The following is a 23,908-nucleotide window of genomic DNA, read 5'->3' as shown; positions in this document are numbered from 1 at the left end:
ACTCAGTGGTATATGGTGAAAAATCTGTTTTTTTTATTTAAGTTAACAAATTTGGAGAGAGAAAGAAAGAGATTAAATTATTAGTGATAATAATGCAAGTAGGCCCTACAATAATCATAGGAATTGTGACTTACCAAGGGGGGGGGGGGGGGAGGCTTGGTAAGTTATTTCCCATGTTTCACGGGAAGTTTCACTTCCCTTGGAATTTTCATTTATCCCACTTTGATAAATTTGTGTCAACCAAACAACACATGATTTTTTCATTTCCTAGGAAATAGAATTTCCCATGCTATTTACCTCCAACCAAACAACACCTTAGTAACTAGACTCACCATAATTCCTTCTCCACCACCTGATTGTTTGCTTTAGGGCCTTGTATTTGCATTGTGAACTTGATATATAGGTGGGCTGCTCTAATTCATTAATTACACCTTCATGATTTTGTTATGAGTTAGTCCCTATCAGGCCTGTAGAACATCATGTGCAAGGTGCCCTCTTGCACAAGGGCCCCAATTTTAAAGGGCCCATTTTTTTTTCCTATTCTATTTTAAAAAAAAAGTAAAGTCTCCTTGTTTATACGCCAAGCAAGCAACAAATCAATAATCAAGACTATCACGGCATCACGCTAATTTTTTCCTCATTATTTTCCCTCTTTATTCAAGCTTCCATTTTAATTTCTACAATTTTTCAAATTCCTCCATCAATTCAAATTAGTATTATCATAATTACATCAATCAATTCCATGGAAAATTGTATTGCCTATTTCTCCATTCAAGGTCTTCAATGGAAAAAAAATTATACTAAGTCAAATTCAAACTATTTTTCTTCCATACCAATGGCAATGAGCAATTAATTTCGATTTTTCATAATTATTCTTATCAAACGGGTAATTATTTTCCCGTATATATATTTGGGTTATCTTCCATCATTCTTCGATCATCTTCATCTAATTCCCAATTGATACACAATCAAACAAAAACAAAAACGAATTGAAGCATTTTTTTTTTTCATTTTTTTTTAAGGGGAACAAATTAAAGCAATTGAAGCAATTAATTTCTGTTCTTTGCCCATCAAATCGATTAAAGGTAAAATTTTGGTTTCTTTTAATTTTTTCCGATTTTGATAATGTTAATTGAAGCAATTTTTAATTCTACGGGTCTGTATATATTGTATGCATGCAGTATGTTGATCATTCCTATATTATTTCACAACTGGCTGAATTTTATTAATTTTGCAACTTGTATGTTAGAATCTTAATTGGCCTTTGGGTTAGAATGTTAGATTGTTTAAATCTTTTATTGTTTGTACAGACGTGTCGTTTACCGTATAAAATTAAATATTTATTCACCTAACTTAACCTTCAAAAATATTAACAACTGTTCAAAAATATTAACAACTAGTAAAAGGGTAAGCAAGGGTCGATCCCATGAGGAGACTTTTAACTCTTAAATCGAAGATTAACTAAATTACAATATATTACGGAAATTTACATACTATACATTTATTCACATATGTACATAAAATAGGGGGTTTGTTTAAGATAATACTAATAAAACTAATACGGAACTAAACTAATAAACTACTATTAACGACACAACTAACCATTCCATTGAATAACTCTTACTTGATTTAGTTTAACATACAATATACCTTGAGTATAACTAATTATAATTACTAGACTAACTGTAGAGCCTAAGATAACAAAGACTCTCTATATCCCTTAATTTTAGTCAATTACGAACTAAGCCAAATTGACTCTAAACCATTCTAACTTATACAAATATGATCGCGACTCATATAATTTAGAGGTGGAAGCATTATAAACTAGGAGACATCATTAGTCCTAATTATTCTAATCACATAAATGCCTAAAATAATTAGATTGAACTTACTCTCTAATCTAAATAAAACCACAATCGCAGATCTCATATAAATTAGGTGTCACTTGATTATATGAATTAAACTAAGCCAAACCATATAGATAACAATAATTAACAACCATACACACACTAGTAACATGTATAATCGCAATTTAATCAATGAATTACAAGAAAGTTCAAATAATAATTAAACAAAACTGAAAAAAAAATGACTTAAACTAAAATCAGATGTAATACCAATAATCCCATCAAGTTCTTCATCAAATTATCAAAATAATTCAAACAAGAAGTAATATGAACAATAGAGTTAAAAAGAAGACTTATGAATTATACTCCCAAGAACTGTCGAATAAACCCGGCTTCGACCCCGAATTCACCGTCGTTCTTGTTCTACCTTGGATTCGAGACTAAGCTTCCCTACAATGGCTATCTTCTCTTCACCAATTGCCCAATTAACGAACTCACTCAAATTACTTTGTAGTTGGTATATTTCGATTGGGTTGTGTGTGCTCCGTATGGGATAATTGGGGGTTTTTATACCGAAAAACGACCTCAAAACTTTGTATATGGGAGGATAAATTCTTGAAATTGGATAAAATTTCATCTTCTCCTTGAATTTCGGAAGAAAGAGATTGAAGATAAACATATGGGATATGGTGGTTTTGAGCTTTGGTTTTCACGCAAAACCAGTTCTTATCTTCTTCTTTTCTTTTCTTTGCTTTTCTTTTTATTTTCTTTTTATTTGATGATAAAGGCACGTGATGCTTTTGTTGCTTGAAGTAGTAAAATGGACTAACTTCTCCTTATTTGATCAAATCCACTTTCTTTTCCTCTAGCTTTCCTATCAAAAACACACAACAAAATATTAAGTACCAATTATTATAAAAATAGCTATAAAATAAAATACTAGCATAAACTAAAAACTAAAATTATTAAAGTGGATAATTTCGTAAAATAACTAATATAAAGCGGCCATTGGACTAATACTAGGGACTAAAAATAGATTATATTATGCACTTATCAACGGGCCTAGTGTAAATGTAATCATTAACTCATTGTATAATTGACACTATTACTATAATTATGATGTTATTATTAATTTATTATACTATAGCAATACTAGCAAATATAATCTTTTCATCTTTTGCACATGGTTCGATTTCTGTGATTAATTATCAAAGATATAATATTACTGTGTATTAGATATATTATTTCGATGTTAATTATATAATAATTGATGAATTGTACACACTATTTATAGATTTTAACATAAATCACTAGTAGAAAAAATGACAAAGGCACCCCACCTTTGGCACCGATTTTTGAAAAACGGTGGTTAAAAAAACGGGCGGGATTGGAAAACAAGCTTTTGGCACCGGTTCCAGCCAAATTGGTGGCAAATTATCTTTTTGGCACCGGTTCAAACCAGTGCCAAATAAAAAAGATATGAACCGGTGCTAAATAAAAAAGATTATTTTTTTTAAAAAAAAGGGGAGAAAGGGATTTGGCACCAGTTCGGATCAAACCGGTGCCCATTTAAAAAAAAAAACCCGCTCGTATTTCTTCTTCTTCTTTTCTTTCCCCCTGCTTTTCATTTTCGGTTTTCCGTAACTCTCGTTTTTGCCATTCTCTTAGCTTCGACCACCTTTGAAGTTCCACCTTTCTCCATATCTCTCCTCCATTACGCGTGCTCGTAGTTCTCCATTGAAGCGCATTCTGAGATTTGTCCATATCACTCCTCCACTACGCGTACTGTTAATTCTCCATTGAAGCGGATTCGAGCTTTGTCACCTCCATTGAAGCAGCTTCGAGGTTAAAATTTGTTTTTGTCCTTTTTAGATTATCGATTTTAGTTTTCGCAATCTAGGGTTTGTCGTTGATTTGATTTTCGAACTTAGGGTTAGTTCTTGTAAACTAGGGTTAGTTTACTACCGCAACCCTCTTAATTTTGATTTGGGTTTTTTGGGTTTGGGTTTCACTTTGGGGTTTTTCTGGATTTGACTTTCTTTTAGGTCGTCAATGGGAGGCAGTTTCGTGGGGGGTTTAGGGGTTTCGTGGGTGGTCAGGGTGGCTGCGGTGGTCGATTTTGACAACATTTAATTGTCAGTATTTCTTAAAATTATGTAGATCTGTGTTTCTGAGCTTTCAAATTACTGATGTGCAGTGGAGCGAACCTGGGTATGGGATTTAACCCGGGTATTGTGGCGATGCGAAGGTTGGGTATGGTGATGAGTTTGATGATGATGAGGTAAAGGATGTCTCTTGATAATTTTTCTGCATTTTCATGATAATGTGACCCTAATTATATATACCGTACAAAGTATTATCCGAGCTCAAATTTATCAAGTGTTTGTTGATGGAGGATTGTGTGTTGCCTGTTGATAAATGGTTGCTAGCAACTGTGATCTGTTGCTGGCCAGGGGATGTATGATTGTGATATGTTGTTGTTGCTATTGATATTGGTGTGTGGCCTGAGTTTCTTGGATTATGTGATATTACTCTGTGGCCTTAGATTGTAATTCATTTTGTGAATTCTTTATGTTGATTGTTTGAATGGTTGTGAGGTTGTGTTTGTTGTTGGTTTAGTTTGTTTAGTTCAATTAGTCTTCTTGTTTAGTTTGTTATTGGTTTCGATTGATCTACTTTGCCTGCTCAAGTGTTATTGATTTGTTTCTGCTTTGAATGCGCTAAAATTTATTGTTGTGGCTGAATTGAAAGATTAATAGCTTGGTTGTTGTCTAGTTGATGGGTAGTATATATGAGTGTGGACTGGTGTGAAGCTGCTTCTAAGTGTGCTATACCTTAGTAAAACTTTGTGGATTGATTTGCTGGCCAGGGGATGTATGATTGTGATATGTTGTTGTTGCTATTGATGTTGGTGTGTGGCATGAGTTTCTTGGATTATGTCCCTTTTTAATGTCCCTTGATTGCTATTGATGTTGATGTTGGTGTGTGGCCTGAGTTTCTTGGGTAAGTGATGGCGTTGGAAGAAAAAAAAAGAAGAGGCGAAAATGGCGGCGTCGGGAGGTAGTGGTGGTGTTGGGAGTTTGTCCAGCGGCGATCGAGAAATACTTGCGACGGTGAACATGGTTGCTTCAAGTTTGTCATTGATTGGATCTAGCTTCATTGTCCTTTGTTACATTATTTTCAAGGACCTTCGCAAATTCTCTCTCAAGCTCGTCTTTTATCTCGCTCTCTCTGTAACTCTCTTTCTCTCTCCTACCAATCATTCTATCACTTTCTTCTTCTTCCTTTCTTTTTTAATTAACAATCACTGCTATGTATCTCTCTATTGCATTTTTAGGTCATTTTTACAGTTGGATTGCAAACTTCAATATTCATTTTTAAGTATATTTGGATTACATTGTAATTTGGTTTTGATTGCAGGACATGCTTTGCAATTTTTTCAATATTATTGGGTATGTTTGTATGTATGTTATGTCCAATTGTTCATCGCATCATTCATTATAATGCTCAATCATTTACTCAATTCTATGATTAGTTGTGATGTCTATATACATACACAGTGTTAATTACAGTGTTTCCCATTCTATGTAGAGATCCATCTACAGGGTTCTTCTATTATGCTCAGGGTTATAACACTCATTTCTTCTACGTCACGTCCTTTTTATGTCTATCTTTTGTTGTCATGCCCTGTCCACTTCTACATTGTCATCATTCTCTTCATTTCATGACCTTAGTCTGTTCTTCTTATCTCGTTTTCTTACAGGCATGGCAGCGAGTCATGCTGCTTATCTTTTTTTTCCTCATCTTTCTGGTTTAAATTTATGTTTTTCATGATGCACTAGTCAGCATTCAACTGAAATCTCAAGTGTTTTTTTTTTTAGTTTTTTAAAGTGTAATATTACAAGTTATTGAAGAGAATATATGTGTTTTATGTATATTATGATTATATATAAGTATTTGGTACAATTTAAGTGAAAAAAATGCAAAAAAAAAAAAATATATATATATATATTTTTTGGGCATTTTTGGCACCGATTTTGGAAAAGAACCGGTGCTAAAAGTTTTTTTTAAAAAAAAAATTTTTGGGGACTTTTGGCGCTGGTTCTAAGCTAAGTCAAAACCGGTGCCTATTGTATTGAAATAAAAAAAAAAGCGCGCCATGGGTAATTGGCACTGGTTAACCGGTGCCAAAGAGTGTATTTAGCACCGGCTAACAGGTGCCAAATCTTTAAATAGCCACCGGTTTTGAACCGGTGCCAAATCTTCAGAGATTTGACATCCCTCAAATACTCAACGGTTCAAAACCGGTGCCCATAGGGTGGTTTGAACCGGGGCCTATTTATGTTTTTTCGCCTAGTGAATTGATCTGTTTATGCTACTCTGTATCTAAACAATATATTTTTATTTTTATTTATTTACTTTTTTTTTTGTGAAGGTCGAAATCTTCTGAACAATTGAGAATCAACGTTATCAAGCAATTCGTCTAATTGATTGGTATAAACCTCCTGCTTTCCAGGTTTTTCAATCCATATATATGATACTTTAATTTTGTTGAGATTGTGCCTCCTAGAAAGTATGGATCTGGATCTGAAAAGCATAATAAAAAGAGAAAATTAGAAGTGTTAATTAATTCTCAAGAAGGTGCTCTTGATAAATTCGTTATAAAAGAACCTCAAGTTCCTCTTGTTGAGCCCATTGATGATGTCCCTATTAAGAATGATAATGTTGATGTTGATGATATTAATAAATGTTAATGTTGATCTTGTTAGTGATATGCCTATTGCGGAGAATGTTGATGATGTGGATAATATATTTGATTATGTGCCTAGTGCTAATTGCAATGTTGATGATGTGCCTATTGAGAATGATAATAATGCTGAAAAAATTGATGATATGCCTTCTGATAATGACAATGTTGATCAATATGAAACTAGTTATACTCCTAATATATATGATCCAAGAGTTTGGGATGGTCTTGATTTTAAAATGATTGATTTATTAGTGAAAAAGGGTCCTAATAGAGATAATTCTATTGTGAAAGGTCTTAAAGATAAATTTTCAAGACGATTTACGACTAACTTGTATACTAGAGTTTTATCAAACAATGAGAAACGTGATAGGGATTGGCTTGTTTATTCCAAAGAGCTTGATAGAGTCTACTGTTTTTGCTGTAAAATATTTTAAAAAAGGGATTGGTAGAGGACAATTGACAAATGAAGGATTTTGAGATTGGGGGCATGTAGGCTTTAGACTTAAAGAACATGAGACAAGCATAGATCGATCATGTTAAGAATATGACTACTTGGTATGAGTTGCAAAGAATTGTTTCAATGTCAAATTTCTTGCCAAGCATAATCTAGCCTTTCGTGGTTCAAATGGGAGACTATACCAAAAAAGTAATGGCAATTGTTTGGGTTTGATTGAAATGTTGGTTGAGTTTGACCCAATTACTCAAGAACATGTCAAGCGTATTGCTAATAATGATATTCAATTTCATTATTTAGATCATACAATTCAAAACGAGTTAATACTTTTGCTTGGTTCTGCAATAAATGAAATCATTAGAAAAATAAAGCAAGCAAAATATTTTTCGGTAATTCTTTATTGTACTCCCGATGTTAGCCATCAAGAGAAAATGTCACATATTAAGATATGTGAATGTCTCTACTTATGATATTTGCATTGAGGAATCTTTCTTAAGATTTTTGAATGTAAATAATACAACTGGCCAAGGGATTGTTGATGTTTTTCAAAACAAATTGAAAAATCTTGATCTTGATATAATGGATGTGCAAGGAAAAGGCTATGATAATGGATCTGATCTAATATGAAAGGAAAACATCAAGGAGTTCAAAAGAAATTTTTGGATTTAAATTCTATTGCTTTTTTTTTAAATGCAATGCAATGATCATATGCAAGGAAGTAAATGCTCATATTTTTGAAATGGAAAAGGTAATTTAAACACACACTACTACAAAGTTGGGATTAAGTAACACCCATTAGTAACACTTTAAAAATTTTATGATTGTTTGATTTATAGGTAACACTTTGGAACATTGTGGTATTAAGTAACATTTTTCGGTAACACTTTTATGTAACACTTTATGGTAACACTTTGATATCAGGTAGCATTTGGTTGTAACATTAATTTTATTTTATTTATTTATTTATGTTTTTGAAGAAAAACACTTAATTTGATATTCTCAATCTTTTTTTGGTTATTTTTATTAAAATAAACCCTCAGTCACAACCTCACAACTTTCTTCCTCACTCATATTTCTTCGTCCCTCAAGCTTTCACTGTCTCTTCCACCGCTACCCCCTTCTCGCTCTCGGTGCTCCACTGTAGCCCCCGTCCAGCGCAACCTGCCTCCGTCGTAACAGCCCGTGCCAGCGATTGCCACCTCTAGGCCTCCATCCTCGGTGGCTTCCACCTTTAAGTTAGGGTTAGGGTTAGGTCAGGTTTCCATTATCAACAAGAATTTGAGCTAGTTAAAGTTAGGGTTTCAATTCCACCTTTCAAATCTTGTTGATAATTTCTTAATTTGATGTTGAATTTCCCTATTAAAATGTTTAATTTCACTATTTTCATACTGAAATTTGCATGCATCTGAATTGGTCGAAGTATTTAGATGAGATTGGGGTTTTTGTTTTTTCTTCTTTTCGATTGTTGCGGATTTTTTTTTACCTTGTAATTTGGTCTTTGTTGACTAATCTGTCTAATTTTGTAATACCCCATATTTTTATACGTATTTTGATTTAAATAAGTATTTCCTAAAGTATTTAAATAATTCGAAATGAATTATTTATGGTGTTTTTATTTAATTTAAAAAGAATTATTTTAATTAAAAGTTTATTTTTAACTATTTAATAATCTTGAAAATATTTTATTTAATGATTTAAAAATATTGGGGCATATTATTTTATTAAAAGATAAATTTTAAAGTCATTAATATTTATGGAAAGTCAAAATACAAGTTTGACTAGGAAAGGGATCATTAAGGGTAGTAAGGGATTTTAAGTAGGAGGGATTGAGAGGGGGTATAAATACCCATCATATTCCTAAGGTGGAGTGCACCCAAAGGTAAACTCTCTCTCTCCTCTTATTTTCTTTTCTCCTTAATTTTCCCCCTCCCCTTAATTTTAATTTATTTGTAATCACCACCCACACACCACCATACGTCGCCAGCCACCACCATACGTCGCCAGCCACCACCACACGCTGTCGGACCATCGGCGCAGCCACCAGCAGGCGCCGGTGACAGCAGCGACACCACCAGCAGGCGCGGCAGCAGCCGGCTATGGTGTCGGTGCTGCACTTTTCCGAAAAAAAAAACATCTTTTGATTTTTTTTAATTAAATCTACCCTAATTTAATTATTGTTTTGAGTTTTGTGATGATTTTAGGATGTTTAATAATAAGTATTTTTGTATATCAATTTTTAGATTTAATCCTAAATTAAAAATCCCCAAATTGAAAACCCTAGGTTTCTAAATTAATGTACATTGTTGGAATTTAATTGTAGGTGATTTAAATTTTTGAAATAGGTGTTTTAAAACATAATTACAACAATTTAAGATGTTATAATAATGCTAGAATTTTTTTCATATAAGCTATAACTAAGTTTCTTGAAAGGATTTTTAATTACCCATTAATTGGGAATAAAAGTAAGGGTTTTAAATTAAATTTTAGATTATTTTAGAGGGTTTATGAGTGATTTAAAGAGAGTATATATTGCTGAAAATTTGTGTGAAAGAGGTATTAATACTCCTTTGTAATTTTGGTTTGTAGGAGATTTCCAAGTGAGTGATTTTATTTAGTCGTGGCGATTTTGAGATCATATTCAAGGTACGTTCGCGTACTTGGTAATGTTTAAGTGTATAGAAGCATGCTAGGCTTTGTTTAATTATTCCAAGTAGTATCATGATAGGTGCTGATTGGAATTTGTTGGTTGGATTGGTGTTGGCGAATAATTTGTGATGTGTGAATTAATTGTAGTGAATTGTTGATTGTAATTAATTATATTGGCATGTTGGATATGAACCACACTTTTATTATGGCATGTTAGAAAGCATGTTTAATTAAACTAAGTGTTTGATTTGGTTTGGAATATTAAAAAGGAATTTTATTATGGTTCATATACTTTTTATTGATGCTATAAGCATGACGAAGGAGCTATTTAAGTGTCTATGTACACGAGGATTAAATTATATTTTGGTGCCCAAGTGCGCTTAAGGTGTTTCTAACACCAAGGGATAGGATTTGTGGCGCATTATGCGTTTAAGGTGTCTTTGACACCGAGGTAGATTAAAAAGGGTTCAACTATAAATTTATGTGGTCACTAATTATTCAAGAATTTAAATTGGTATGTTTGAATGCTTGAATAAATTATAGTGTTTGATTTGTGGTTGTGTTTGAGAATCATCACCAAGTCTAATAATTTGTAAATAACGTAAAGTGAAAGAGATTACGCACCTAAACTCTTGGAACGTATATACCTTGAGTATGAACATATGGGGGGAGTTATGCGACTTTATATTTGACCATAACTTCTACTGGAGTACAGGACGCTGTATTTTCCTTTTTATTATGCGCAGGAATTCCGCCACTTACGAGTGGTTCTTTTATACTTTCACGATTAGCTCTCGTGTTAGTACCCCTTTATGGGGGCAGGTTAGGGGGAAACCCGTTCGATGCGCAATCAAGCTAAATAATTGGACTAGTTATTGTCTAGTTAAGTGTTGAGTGTCTTGTGTGCTTGTAAACAGGTGCAACACGGTTAGTTGAGTGATGATAGGATGAAAGCATGTTAGTGTGTTTTTATTAGGCTTATGTACTCAGCTTTGCTGATTGTGTGTTTGTATGTTTGTTTGGCCTTGTCTTTGCTTTGGCCCTACGACGACCCATTTCTAATGGCGAGTAGTGGGGACAGGTAGAGAGAAGCTTTCCAGGTGATGAAGCATATTCATGAAGGGCATGAGTGAAAAGCGAATCATGCTTAGTTCTCATAGGAATGTGATATGTTTTATTTGCTTTAAATATTATTTAATTATATTGATTATGAGACTAACGCAAAGGTTTTCAGTATGGTTTGGATTTAAGGGCCTGCGATGGTTCCAAGTTGTAGGTTGACTTTGTTTGACTTTACTTTCGTTTGGTTTGACCTTTTTTTTAGTTGACTTGTTAAAAATGGTTTTAAAGTTAGTCTTCCGTTGTGTGAGTCTTTGATAATTGTCTTAGCCGTTTTCACGGTGGCGGTTAGATTTTCCTTCTTCGTATTTTAAAAGGGCAAAATTTGGTATTTTAAGAAAAGGAATTTCTAGGGTGTTACAAAGTGGTATCTGGGAGTTTAGGTTGAGGATTTTATTACCACTAAAGCTAAAAACGTGTTTTTAAAGTATTTCGTTTTAAACTTGGCCAAGTGTTTATTTAATTAAGTTATTTTAAAAACGAGTTATTTTAACTGATTTTAATTTTTGGAAACTAGAAAATTTATTTATTTTTTCTTAAGTGGTCCGAAACTTTTTTTTATATATTTTGAAAATTCTGAAATTTTTTTAAGGGGGCATCTGAATTTTTTTTTTAATTTTTTTTAAGGGTGTCCGAATATTTTTTTTTAATTGGCCGAATATTTTAGGCTTTTCACGGAAATTATTTCCGAAAATTAATTTTAAAACTAAGGAGTCAAAATATTTTTAGTTTGTTCATTTTGCAGGAAAGCAAGGATTGAGGTAAGTATTATGTGTTAAAAGCTTTTAAAAGCATGTTGGTGAGCTTGGGTATTAAAGAATTTGGGCATATAAGTTAGAAATAATTATGTTCTTGTATGCATTAAATTTTAGGTTGTGATGTTTGATCATGTGGAATGATTAATTCAAAGCATGTGATTATATGATTAGAATAAGTGAAATTGTTTGATTGAACATTGAACCTAATTCATGCAAGAACTGTATTTTTTTTTTTTATTTTCTTTGGGAAGGGAATTCTTTTCTAAACCTTTTCCTTTACAGGATGCCAATTCTTCATAACAAACTTTCCCAAATTGGTACCCTAATCAAGAAAGACTATGAACATCCGTTTGACTATGTCAACAAAATCCAATTCTATTGTGCCCACACGAGCAATGTCTTAGGAGACAAGCTTTATGATCTTCCTGATCGTGTTTCTACTATGATTATTCATTATCTTCCAGATGAACCTCCATATCTTGCTGTTAAATCAAAGTTCTTTGATTTCAATTTACCAGGGGACATTTTAAACTACTCTAAATATAAAAATTTCTATGGACAGTGGTACCCTGATTACAAATACTTGATCTCTTATCTTGTTAAAGTTGAGAAAGATCATTGTCAGCACTTAAATATTCCATATCCCAACTACTACTATAATATTCCGGCAAGGAATAATTCCCCTTCCACTAGTCATTAGTCCGAAAGTTCATCTCCCACTCAGGGTAATCACACAGGGATGGATGGAGAGCAGGAAGGAGGAGAGATGATGGATGAGAGTAACTAGACTGTTGATAGTTCTATTATGGAGATTCCAAATCCATATCCATATCCACCTCCAACTCCAATTATAATTGATATTTCATCTGATGATGAGGATGATGAAGAGTTTGTCCAAGTGGAGCACGAACCAGAGTCACTTGAACCAATGGAGGAGGAAGATGACTCTGAAATCGATCCTGGAAGCTACAACTAATCTGCCAATAAGGGGAGTAATGTTCGAAAGGGCTTGATTTTTGTAGTTTCATTTCTTTTAGGATTCTTAGATTCGTTTTCGCATTTTTAATTATTTCAGTTCCAGTAAAGTAATAAGTGGTATGTCCACAGTGAGCCAGTAAACTTATGTAGTTGCATAAGTTATCTAAACTTATTTTATTTCGGTATTCCATTCATTTTCTTACTCAGCAATAAAATTCCATTTATTTCCTTCTAAATTAATTCATTTTATTGACAAATCATTCATTTCGTCTCAAATCATTTATTTCATATCACTACTCTAAAAAGCCATTTCTCACTCAAAAATATTCCAAGGATGCATTTCTAAGCTCTCGGAAATCCATGGGAATTATTTTTATTTATTAATGTGATGCTTTATTAAATGTGTGGTTGGTTAGCAATCAATATTTGGTTGAAAAGCTACCAATTTTGGGAGTTTTAAACTCCAATTTGTTAGCTTAAAATTTAATGTGTATGCTTCAAGGTTGTTAACTAGTTAGGTGGGTGTCTAACTTGAGAGCTAGCCAAAACCGTGTTTAATAAAGACCCCTTTGTTTAATTTAAGGGAAGAAATATGGCAGGAGGGAGTGGAAACAACAATAACGGAGGAGACTTAAGTGAAGTAGTGAGGCAATTGACAGTTGTTGCCCAACAGTTAGCAAGGAATTCAACTAATAATGGGGATACTTAGGGTGAGCTATTTAAGAAGTTGGCGCAGAGCAAGCTACCAACCTATCAAGGAGAACCTGATCCAACTATCCTGGAAAACTGTTTGAGGGATTTTGAGTAACTGTTCGGGGCAGTAGGGTGTCCAGAGAACTCAAAGGTGGGTTGTGCTACTTACTATCTTAGGGGTGAAGTTGACCTTTGGTGGTAGCAAACGGAAGCTACCACTAGAAAGATACCTGGATTTGACTGGACTATGTTTCAGGATAAGATTAGGGATAAGTTTTACCCTAGCTTCTTACAGAAACAGAAAGCTGAGAAATTTGCCAACCTTGTGATGGGGAAAATGACAGTCATAGAATACTACACCAAGTTTATTGAGCTGTCACAATTTGCTATGGAGTCTGTTTCTACAGAGAAGTCTAAGGCCAGGAAGTTTGAGAGTTGTTTAACTACTGATTTGCAGTTAAAGCTGTGTGGACAAGTATTTAAAACCTTGGATGAAGTGTATGGAGAGCTGCATATCTTTATGCGTTGGAGTTGAAGAAAAGGAAGGAGTTAGCTGAAATAGAGGGGAAAAAAAAGAGAAAAGAGGTGGGACAGAATTCTGGAAACCCGCAAGGTAACCAGAACAACTTTAAGAGGCAAAAGTACCACCAAAATAACAACAACTTCCACAACAACAATAATTTCCAAAGTAACAATCTCCAAGGTGGTCGAAACTTTAATGGTGGAGCTAAGAACTTTAACCAGGGAAACAATAAAGATAGAAGGTGCTATATTTGCAGAAGGTGCAAGAATAACCACCCTGGAAGAGATTGTGACGGTAATTTGGTTACCTGTCGTGCTTGCAACAAGTTAGGACACAACGAGTATGAATGTTTCTCCAAGGATCCCAATAGAAACAAGCAGGGCAATGGTCAAAAGGGGGGGGGGCGCAGAGAAACCTTCAGGGAGGAAACAACTATTCTGGGAACAAGGGGGCACAACAGAATGGGGCGAAAACCAACAATAACAATAATGGAAGCAACCAACAGAAAGGTGGAGCTGTAGGGAAGTTGAATGTTATGAGTAGGCATGAGGCTGATTCCACGAAGGATGTCATCACTGGTACTTTTTCTATTAACTCTATTCCTATTAAAGTCTTGTTTGATTCTGGTGCAACTTTTTCTTTTATTTCAAAGGCCGTTATTCCAAAACTATCAAACTGTTTGAAAGCCGTAGATGAGATAGATTTGCCTATAGTTATTCCTACGGGTGGGGTAGTAAAGTGCAATAAGATCTATAAAGATATACCTTTAGAAATTGAAGGAAAAGTGTTTCTATCAAATCTCATCGAATTTGGGTTGAGTGACTTCGATGTCATCTTGGGAATGGATTGGTTGAGCAAGTACAGTGAAGAGATTAGCTGTCGATCACAGAAAGTAAAAATGAGTACGACTGATAATGAGTTGGTGACATATTGGATGCATGGTGAAACAAAGAGCCCAAGGATCATATCTGTGTTAAAATTGGAAAAGTATATTAAGAAAGGGCATCCAGTGTATTTTTTTTGTGTGAGGAATATGGAGCATGAGGAGACAACTAAGCCTGAGGATATAGAAGTAGTAAATGAGTTTCTGGATGTGTTTCCAGAAGAAATTCCTGGAATGCCACTTAAAAGGGCAATTAACCTCACAATAGAGCTAGTTCCAAGAACAACACCAATTTCCAAGGCACCATATCGAATGACACCTGCAGAGATGGGTGAGTTGAAGGAGCAATTGCAGGATTTGTTAGAAAAAGGTTATATCAGACCAAGTGCATCACCATGGGGAGCGCTAGTGTTATTTGTGAAGAAGAAAGATGGAAGTATAAGGTTATGCATTGATTATAGGGAGCTAAATAAGATTACCGTAAAGAACAAGTACCCATTACCAAGGATTGATGACTTATTTGACCAGTTAAGAGGCGCAACTGTGTTTTCTAAGATTGGTTTAAGGTCTGGATACCATCAACTTAGAACTGCAGATGAGGATATTCCCAAGACTACATTTAGAACAAGGTATGGACATTATGAGTTCACAGTAATGCCATTTTGGATTAACGAATGCTCCAGCAATTTTTATGGACTTGATGAATAGGGTGTTTCATCCATTTATGGACAAGTTTGTGGTAGTGTTCATAGATGATATACTGGTGTACTCTGAAGAGTAAAGAGGAACATGTAGAACATTTAAGGGAAATTCTGCAAACAATAAGGGAAAACATGCTTTATGCAAAGTTCTCTAAGTGTGAATTTTGGTTAGAGAAAGTGGCGTTTTTGGGACATTTTGTGTCCAAAGATGAGGTAAAAGTAGATCCAGCAAAGATTGAGGTAGTGAAAGGTTGGCCTACGCCAAAAACAGTGTCTGACGTTAGGAGTTTCTTAGGTTTAGCAGGGTATTATAGACGTTTTGTGAAAGATTTCTCGAAGATTGCTAAACCAATGACCTCTCTAATGAAAAAGGACAAGAAGTTTGAACGGGATGATAAGTGTGAGGAAGCACTCCAACTCTTGAAACAAAAGCTGATCACAGCCCCAGTACTTACAATACCAGTCGATAGTGGAGTTTATGATGTATATAGTGACGCATCCAAGAATGGTTTGGGTTGTGTACTTATGCAAAATGGGAAGGTGATTGCATATGCATCAAGACAGTTAAAGACTCATGAAGTAAATTACCCTACTCATGACTTAGAATTAACTGCAATTATTTTTGCGCTAAAGATTTGGAGACACTACTTGTATTGGGTGAAATGTAGGATTTATACAGACCATAAGAGTTTGAAATACATTTTCACTCAAAGGGATTTAAACTCACGCCAAAGGAGATGGTTGGAATATACGACGGATTATGGCTTAGACATACAATATCATGATGGGAAATCAAAAGTAGTCGTAGATGCTCTAAGTTGTAAAACCAGTCATGGCCTGAACACTTTGATAGTGGTTGATGAGTTATGTAGAGGAATGAGGAGAATGAATCTAGAGGTGGTAGAATGGGGAGTGCCAGCAGGCATACTTGCAAATCTGAGTATTCAACCGACAATATTTGATGAGATAAGGGAAAATAAAAAAGGAGATGTAACGTTGAATAGGATTCGTGAGAAAATAAGGCAAGGAAAAGCTGCGGATTTCAAGATTCTTGAAGATGGGAGTTTAAGGTACAAAGGTCGTTGGTGTGTACCACAAAAATGTGAGGAGGTGAAGTGAAAGTTGATGGAAGAGGGTCACAATACACCATACTCAGTACACCCAGGAGGGGACAAGTTATATAAAGACTTGAAAAAGGTGTATTGGTGGCCCAGAATGAAGAATGAAGTCGCGAAATTTGTGTCAAAGTGTCTAATTTGTCAAAAAGTGAAGATAGAGCACAAAAGACCGCAAGGAACTGTGCAATCATTTGAAATTCTTTGATGGAAATGGGATTGTATTTCAATGGACTTTGTGACTTCCCTCCCAAAGTCAAAGAGTGGAAATGACACCATTTGGGTAGTGGTGGATAGACTCACAAAATTTGGAATGTTTATACCAATGAAGAAGACCTGGAAGATGGAACAACTTGCAAAAGCTTACATAAAAAATGTGGTGAGATTACATGGAGTTCCAAAGGATATTGTGTCTAACAGAGATTATAGGTTTCTTTTAAGGTTCTGGAAGAGTGTGCAGGAAAACTTTGGTACAACACTTAAGATGAGTACAACTTTTCACCCTGCCACAAATGGGCAAACTAAGAGAATCATTCAAACCTTGGAAGACATGTTGAGGGCTTGTGTTATAGATTTCCAAGGGGGATGGGAAGATATCTAGGACTTAATTAATTGAATTTTCCTATAATAATAGCTACCATGCAAGTATTGGCATGGCTCCATTTGAGGCATTATATGGAAGGAAGTGTCGCAGTCCAATCTGTTGGAACGACATAAGTGAAACAATGATTCTAGGGCCTCAAATGATCGAGGATACAGTTAAGAAGGTGAGGGAGATTCAAGCGGCGCAAGATCGCCAAAAGAGCTACGCGGACTTGAAGCGTAGAGAGGAGGAATTTGAGGTCGGTGACAAAGTATTGTTAAAGGTGTCACCAATGAAAGGTGTAATGAGATTTGGAAGAAAGGAAAGCTTAGCCCAATATATATTGGTCCATATGAGATATTGCAAAGGATAGGCAAAGTGGCTTATAGATTGGCCTTACCTATGGAACTAAGTAAAGTACATGATGTATTCCATGTATCTCAGTTAAGAAGGTATATCCCTAATAAGTCACATGTGCTACAACCAGAAACTATTGAGTTAGATCAAAGCTTAACTTATGAGGAAAGACCTGTCAAGATCCTTGACAGTAAAGTGCGTAGTACACGCAATAAGGAAGTTAAGATTGTCAAAGTGCTATGGTCTAACCAAGAGTATGAGGAAGCAACTTGGGAAGCCGAGGATGAGATGAAGAAGAAATATCCTGAGTTGTTTAAGGTATGATGAGTTACGGGGACGTAACTCGTGTTCCTTTAAGGGGGGTAGAATGCGGTAGAATTTCGCGTTTTTCCCGTATTCTTCAGTTATTTTTGTGCTTTTTGCACATTTTTAACGGTTATTTTGAGTAATTTTGATTTCAAAGAGATGTTAAAGGCAAAAGTACGACAAAAGAGTACAGTAGTATATACAAAGTGAGGAATAAACTGTGAATTTCGTTACCCAAGTTTCGGGACGAAACTTCTTTTAAGGAGGGTAGACTCTAATACCCCGTATTTTTATACGTATTTTGATTTAAAAAGAATTATTTTAATTAAAAGTTTATTTTTAACTATTTAATAATCTTGAAAATATTTTATTTAATGATTTAAAAATATTGGGGCATATTATTTTATTAAAAGATAAATTTTAAAGTCAATAATATTTATGGAAAGTCAAAATACAAGTTTGACTAGGAAAGGGATCATTATGGGTAGTAAAGGGATTTTAAGTAGGAGGGATTGAGAGGGGGTATAAACTCCCATCATATGCCTAAGGTGGAGTGCACCCAAAGGTAAACTATCTCTCTCCTCTTATTTTCTGTTCTCCTTAACTTTTTCCCTTCCCCTTAATTTTAATTTATTTTATTTATTGTAATCACCACCCACACACCACCACACGTCGCCAGCCACCACCACACGCTGCCGGACCACTGCCGTAGCCACCAGCAGGTGCCGGTGACAGCAGCGGCACCACCAGTAGGCGCGGCAGCAGCCGGCTGTGGTGTCGATGTTGCAGTTTTCCAAAAAAAAAAAAATACGTTTTTTGATTTTTTTAAATTAAACCTACCCTAATTTAATTATTGTTTTTGAGTTTTGTGATGATTTTAGGATGTTAAATAATAAGTATTTTTGTATATTAATTTTCAGATTTAATCCTAAATTAAAAATCCCCAAATTGAAAACCCTAGGTTTCTAAATTAATGTATATTGTTGGAATTTGATTGTAGGTGATTTAAATTATTGAAATAGGTGTTTTAAAACATAATTACAACAATATGTTATAATAATGCTGGAATTTTTTTCATATAAGCTATAATTAAGTTTCTTGAAAGGATTTTTAATTACCCATTAATTGGGAATAAAAGTAAGGGTTTTAAATTAAGTTTCAGATTATTTTAGAGGGTTTATGAGTGATTTAAAGAGAGTATATATTGCTGGAAATTTGTGTGAAAGAGGTATTAATACTCCTTTGTAATTTTGGTTTGTAGGAGATTTCCAAGTGAGTGATTTTATTTAGTCGTGGCGATTTTGAGATCATATTCAAGGTACGTTCGCGTACTTGGTAATGTTTAAGTGTATAGAAGCATGCTAGGCTTTGTTTAATTATTCCAAGTAGTATCATGATAGGTGCTGATTGGAATTTGTTGGTTGGATTGGTGTTGGCGAATAATTTGTGATGTGTGAATTAATTGTAGTGAATTGTTGATTGTAATTAATTATATTGGCATGTTGGATATGAACCACACTTTTATTATGGCATGTTAGAAAGCATGTTTAATTGAACTAAGTGTTTGATTTGGTTTGGAATATTAAAAAGGAATTTTATTATGGTTCATATACTTTTTATTGATGCTATAAGCATGACGAAGGAGCTATTTAAGTGTCTATGTACACGAGGATTAAATTATATTTTGGTGCCCAAGTGCGCTTAAGGTGTTTCTAACACCAAGGGATAGGATTTGTGGCGCATTATGCGTTTAAGGTGTCTTTGACACCGAGGTAGATTAAAAAGGGTTCAACTATAAATTTATGTGGTCACTAATTATTCAAGAATTTAAATTGGTATGTTTGAATGCTTGAATAAATTATAGTGTTTGATTTGTGGTTGTGTTTGAGAATCATCACCAAGTCTAATAATTTGTAAATAACGTAAAGTGAAAAAGATTACGCACCTAAACTCTTGGAACGTATATACCTTGAGTATGAACATATGGGGGGAGTTATGCGACTTTATATTTGACCATAACTTCTACTGGAGTACAGGACGCTGTATTTTCCTTTTTATTATGCGCAGGAATTTCGCCACTTACGAGTGGTTCTTTTATACTTTCACGATTAGCTCCCGTGTTAGTACCCCTTTATTGGGGCAGGTTAGGGGGAAACCCGTTCGATGCGTAATCAAGCTAAATAATTGGACTAGTTATTGTCTAGTTAAGTGTTGAGTTTCTTGTGTGCTTGTAAACAAGTGCAACACGGTAAGTTGGGTGATGATAGGATGAAAGCATGTTAGTGTGTTTTTATTACACTTATGTACTCAGCTTTGCTGATTGTGTGTTTGTATGTTTGTTTGGCCTTGTCTTTGCTTTGGCCCTACGACGACCCATTTCTAATGGCGAGTAGTGGGGACAGGTAGAGAGAAGCTTTCCAGGTGATGAAGCATATTCATGAAGGGCATGAGTGAAGAGCGAATCTTGCTTAGTTCTCATAGGAATGTGATGTGTTTTATTTGCTTTAAATATTATTTAATTATATTGATTATGAGACTAACGCAAAGGTTTTCAATATGGTTTGGTTTTAAGGGCCTACGATGGTTCCAAGTTGTAGATTGACTTTGCTTGACTTTACTTCCGTTTGGTTTGACCTTTTTTTTAGTTGACTTGTATTAAATGATTTTAAAGTTAGTCTTTCGCTATGTGAGTCTTTGATAATTGCCTTAGCCGTTTTCACGTGGCGGTAATGTCTTAGATTTTCCTTCTTCGTATTTTAATATGGCAAAATTTGGTATTTTAAGGAAAGGAATTTTAGGGTGTTACAAATTTAATTTAATTATGTTCTTTTCTGAATTGATTCCTCATAAGTTTGTCGAGAATCCAAGTAATTGTGGGCGAAAGAGATGCAGAAATCTAGGGCAATACCAGTTATAATCGAAGGAATAGTGTTTGATATTCAAGCTACTGCTGCTATTCCGTTACTGCCAAAACCACCACTTCTAACAAGGTTATTAATTTATTATTTTTTTAAGGTCTAATTTTGGAATTGGATTTTTATTTTTCATTATCCCGATACTTTTCTTATTAGTTGTTACTTTTGTAAGAAATGTGTGATAATTGTGTCAGTTGCCGCATTTTCCAAGCTTTAATTCTGTGCAGATTAAGATGATTATTTGGCTAATTTTCTGCAATTCACTCTTTTTTTTTCTTGATTTTGCTTGATTTTTTTTCGGATTTAAGGTGTCAGATTAGTTTAGCTTCTTCTTCAGTCAGAAAACTCAGTTTTATACTCTGTTTATCTCTTTCTCATGGCTACATTATCAGTTACTTATAGTCAAGCTCTCGGTTGTACAAAGACTAGCAAATTAGCATGATAGTCTTACTTTACTGTAAAGTGGTACTCATAAGAGTTATGCAATGACTAAAGTTTGAACGAGTAATTAAAATATGCATTAATTTAGTGCTAGCGAGGCATGTGATTTATCTATATCTCACTATATATATTAGTGTGTCTTTCCTGTTCATCTTAGTTATAAGAGCCGCATTTTAGTTTTGACCATATAATCATCATGTGTAATAGTACTCTAGATAGTAGCTAAATCATATAGGATCACTGTGATGTTGCTGATTATTAGATTTATTGTGGACCCATGAGTCAATAGGTGTCATTGGTGTCACTGATGCCCCATTTGAGTACCATAAATGGCACTCATCACTTTTGTATAATGTTCACCTATGCTGAGAGCCTGAGAGTGTGCGAGTTAGTACTAGGACCAACAGTTACAGGGATAAATATTCATAATGAAAAAGTTTAAATTACTATACAGTAATATGTGAGACTAAATCCTAATCAAAACAGCAAATTACAGATTATTAAGGATGAAATTACTAATGCCTTTTTTTCTTAAGGATGAAATTACTAAAGGTTATTATTGTTAGTTTGTCGAACATTTTTTCTCATATTATTTCTGTTATATTGGCTCCTTTTCCTTTTATTATTAGATTTCCATGATAATTCAATGGCTCACTATCGATCTCTCGATGTGGCAGGACCTACATTGTTTGCTCCTGTAGTTGAGATGGCCATGACAATTGTTGAGGAGAGTGGAGGACAATACCATGTTTTACTCATTATTGCAAATGGGTAGGTATTTGCTTTCTTTTAATTTGAAGTGTGGGTTGATCAATTTCTTTGAGCTTCTGTTTTTTGCTCTATAAGATCTGTATGAATGGGCTGAAATGTTATGTTGACAAATGAACTTGCATTGCTCTTGGTATATGGTACTCAATTTATCTATTCTAAGGCCGTAATACAATATGAACATGATCAAGATAGATTTGGAAGGTTTGACATTATAGGCTTCTGTATACATTTTTTGTGTTCACTTGTTAGGCCTAACTATGTCTCTATATTTAACTTTAGTGTATATTTGATTGATTTTTAATTTTAGTTTTTTTGCTTATTGTGCAGATTAATTGAAGACAAAGATACTCGTAAATCTTCAAGCAATTAGTATAAGATAGAGAGAAACTTGATTCCATTAGTTTTATTTCCTTGGAGTTGTTGTGTAGTTTTTTTCTTTTTACTTGTATATAGTAATAGTGTAATGGAGTACTACTAAGTTTTGATTTATTTTGTTTTTTCTTGTATTTGACTTCACCTTTATCAATTAAAGATTGAATTTAGTTTTATTGATAATGAATAGAGCTTGTGGTGAACAGGTGTACTTCGTATCATTTTGTGATTTTTTAATAATAATAATAATAATAATAATAATAATAATAATAATAATAATAAATGTTACCTATTAATGAATAGTGTTACATTAGCTTGCAAAAAGTGATACATAATGTCGAATAAAGTGCTACTATATGTCAAAAGATGATTGAAAATGTTACCTAATAATCAACAAAGTGTTACATTAGATTGAAAAAAGTGATACATAATGTCGTATAAAGTGATAATATATGTTTGAAAAATGTTACTAAAGATAAGTAAGTGTTACTTAAGAAATAAAAAGTAACACTTTAAAAGCGATACTAATGATATAAAAAAGTGCTATAAGAGGTTATATAGTAGCACTTTGAAAAGTGTTACCATATGTTCTCCAAAGTGTTACATAAGACCTTAGGTAACATGGGCGGATGTATCACCCACTAAAGTGTTACCTCTTTTCTATAATAACACTTTTACCACTTTTTGTAACACTTTTTAGGTGTTACTTGAGGTTAGTTTTGTACTAGTGACATAAGGAGAAATGTTTTGGGGATGTCTATGCTAGACTTATTGAGGGAAAGGGAAAACAAGAAGAAAGAAAAAAAATGAAAACCCTAAAAATCAAAGTGCCTTGTCATTTACATGACTTAAACTCGATTCAACATGCATAAATGAGGAAAGAGTATAGTGTATGAGGGGAATGATATGTATAGGGAAAGCATGAAAGAGGAAAGTATGTGAATATGTGTCTAAGAAAGAAAGTGTAAAGTATGTAATCTATGAAAGGTGATGTAGAAGGAATAGGTGTATTTGTGGAAAGACATGGAAATTTCCGGGAATAGGAAGGACCCTAAACTCGAATGACGAAAAGGATGACTCATGCATGGACCTAATACATGGCCATGGTGTGAAGAAAGTATGTACAAAGTGTGTGAAGACGCGCGAGTGGAAGTAATATTTACAAGACTCGTGTCATGACCATGTGACTAGACATGTGGTTAGACTCAAACAAGACCAGAGAAAGACAATATACTGTCATTAAACTAGTTAATCGTGATAGTGGAACTCGACACGAAGACTCGAAAAGAAGCAGTTGAACCATCGCATAGCGATGGAACTATTGCGAGGCGTTGGCATCAATGCGGCGCGATAAAGCTGTCGCGGCGCGTTGGACACCAACGTCCTGCGTTACTGACCAAAGTGATGCGCCAAAATTGGAACGTCACTGCAATCTGTTTTAAGTGATTCTTTCGAAGGTTTAAGACTATAGTCTAGCATATTTATACTTTTTGGGTTCATATTAATTAACCAAATTAATTAAGCAAGGTCCTCTTAGCTTTGGGTTAGTATGTTTAGACATATTTATAAGAAACAAGTCAACATGAAGGGTTAGTTTAAACACAACAAGATATGCACAAGCAAGAGATGCACAAGTAGTCAAGTATTCACAATATGATGCAATGAGTTTGCCACCTAACCATGGCTCTAGCTCTCT

At 34.3% G+C, this 23,908-nt stretch overlaps 1 protein-coding gene, 1 long non-coding RNA gene and 1 pseudogene across 6 annotated transcripts; all 3 read left to right on the top strand.

Annotated features, from left to right (window-relative positions):
* On the top strand, window positions 1-9,674 carry LOC110728594 (zinc finger MYM-type protein 5-like). Of its 5 annotated transcripts, none has more exons than XR_002512734.1 (3): window positions 1-1,085; window positions 4,045-5,080; window positions 6,283-6,619. XR_002512734.1 is itself a non-coding variant. In XM_021908231.1 (2 exons), exon 2 carries the CDS (start codon window positions 6,546-6,548, stop codon window positions 7,029-7,031), a length of 486 nt encoding a protein of 161 aa, XP_021763923.1. In that variant the 5' UTR covers window positions 3,928-4,128; window positions 6,283-6,545; the 3' UTR covers window positions 7,032-7,254. The 5 variants fall into 5 exon arrangements, 1 of the variants encoding a protein (XP_021763923.1); XR_002512737.1 differs by lacking the exon at window positions 1-1,085 and adding an exon at window positions 9,638-9,674 and having other exon boundaries at window positions 3,928-4,128; window positions 6,283-6,341; XR_002512735.1 differs by lacking the exon at window positions 1-1,085 and adding an exon at window positions 9,638-9,674 and having other exon boundaries at window positions 3,928-5,080; window positions 6,283-6,341.
* Window positions 9,675-17,070: 7,396 nt separating this feature from the next.
* On the top strand, window positions 17,071-17,992 carry LOC110728593 (annotated as a pseudogene).
* Window positions 17,993-20,243: 2,251 nt separating this feature from the next.
* Window positions 20,244-22,415, top strand: LOC110728446. The gene is made up of 3 exons (XR_002512686.1): window positions 20,244-20,703; window positions 21,747-21,840; window positions 22,168-22,415. It is a non-coding gene; the product is annotated as an uncharacterized LOC110728446 (long non-coding RNA).
* Window positions 22,416-23,908: the final 1,493 nt, after the last annotated feature.

The sequence above is a fragment of the Chenopodium quinoa genome, unplaced genomic scaffold (assembly GCF_001683475.1).
Source record: "Chenopodium quinoa cultivar QQ74 unplaced genomic scaffold, ASM168347v1, whole genome shotgun sequence".
Taxonomy (NCBI): Eukaryota; Viridiplantae; Streptophyta; class Magnoliopsida; order Caryophyllales; family Amaranthaceae; genus Chenopodium; species Chenopodium quinoa.
Note: the sequence above shows the minus strand (reverse complement) of the source record. Positions and strands in the feature narration are given on the sequence as shown.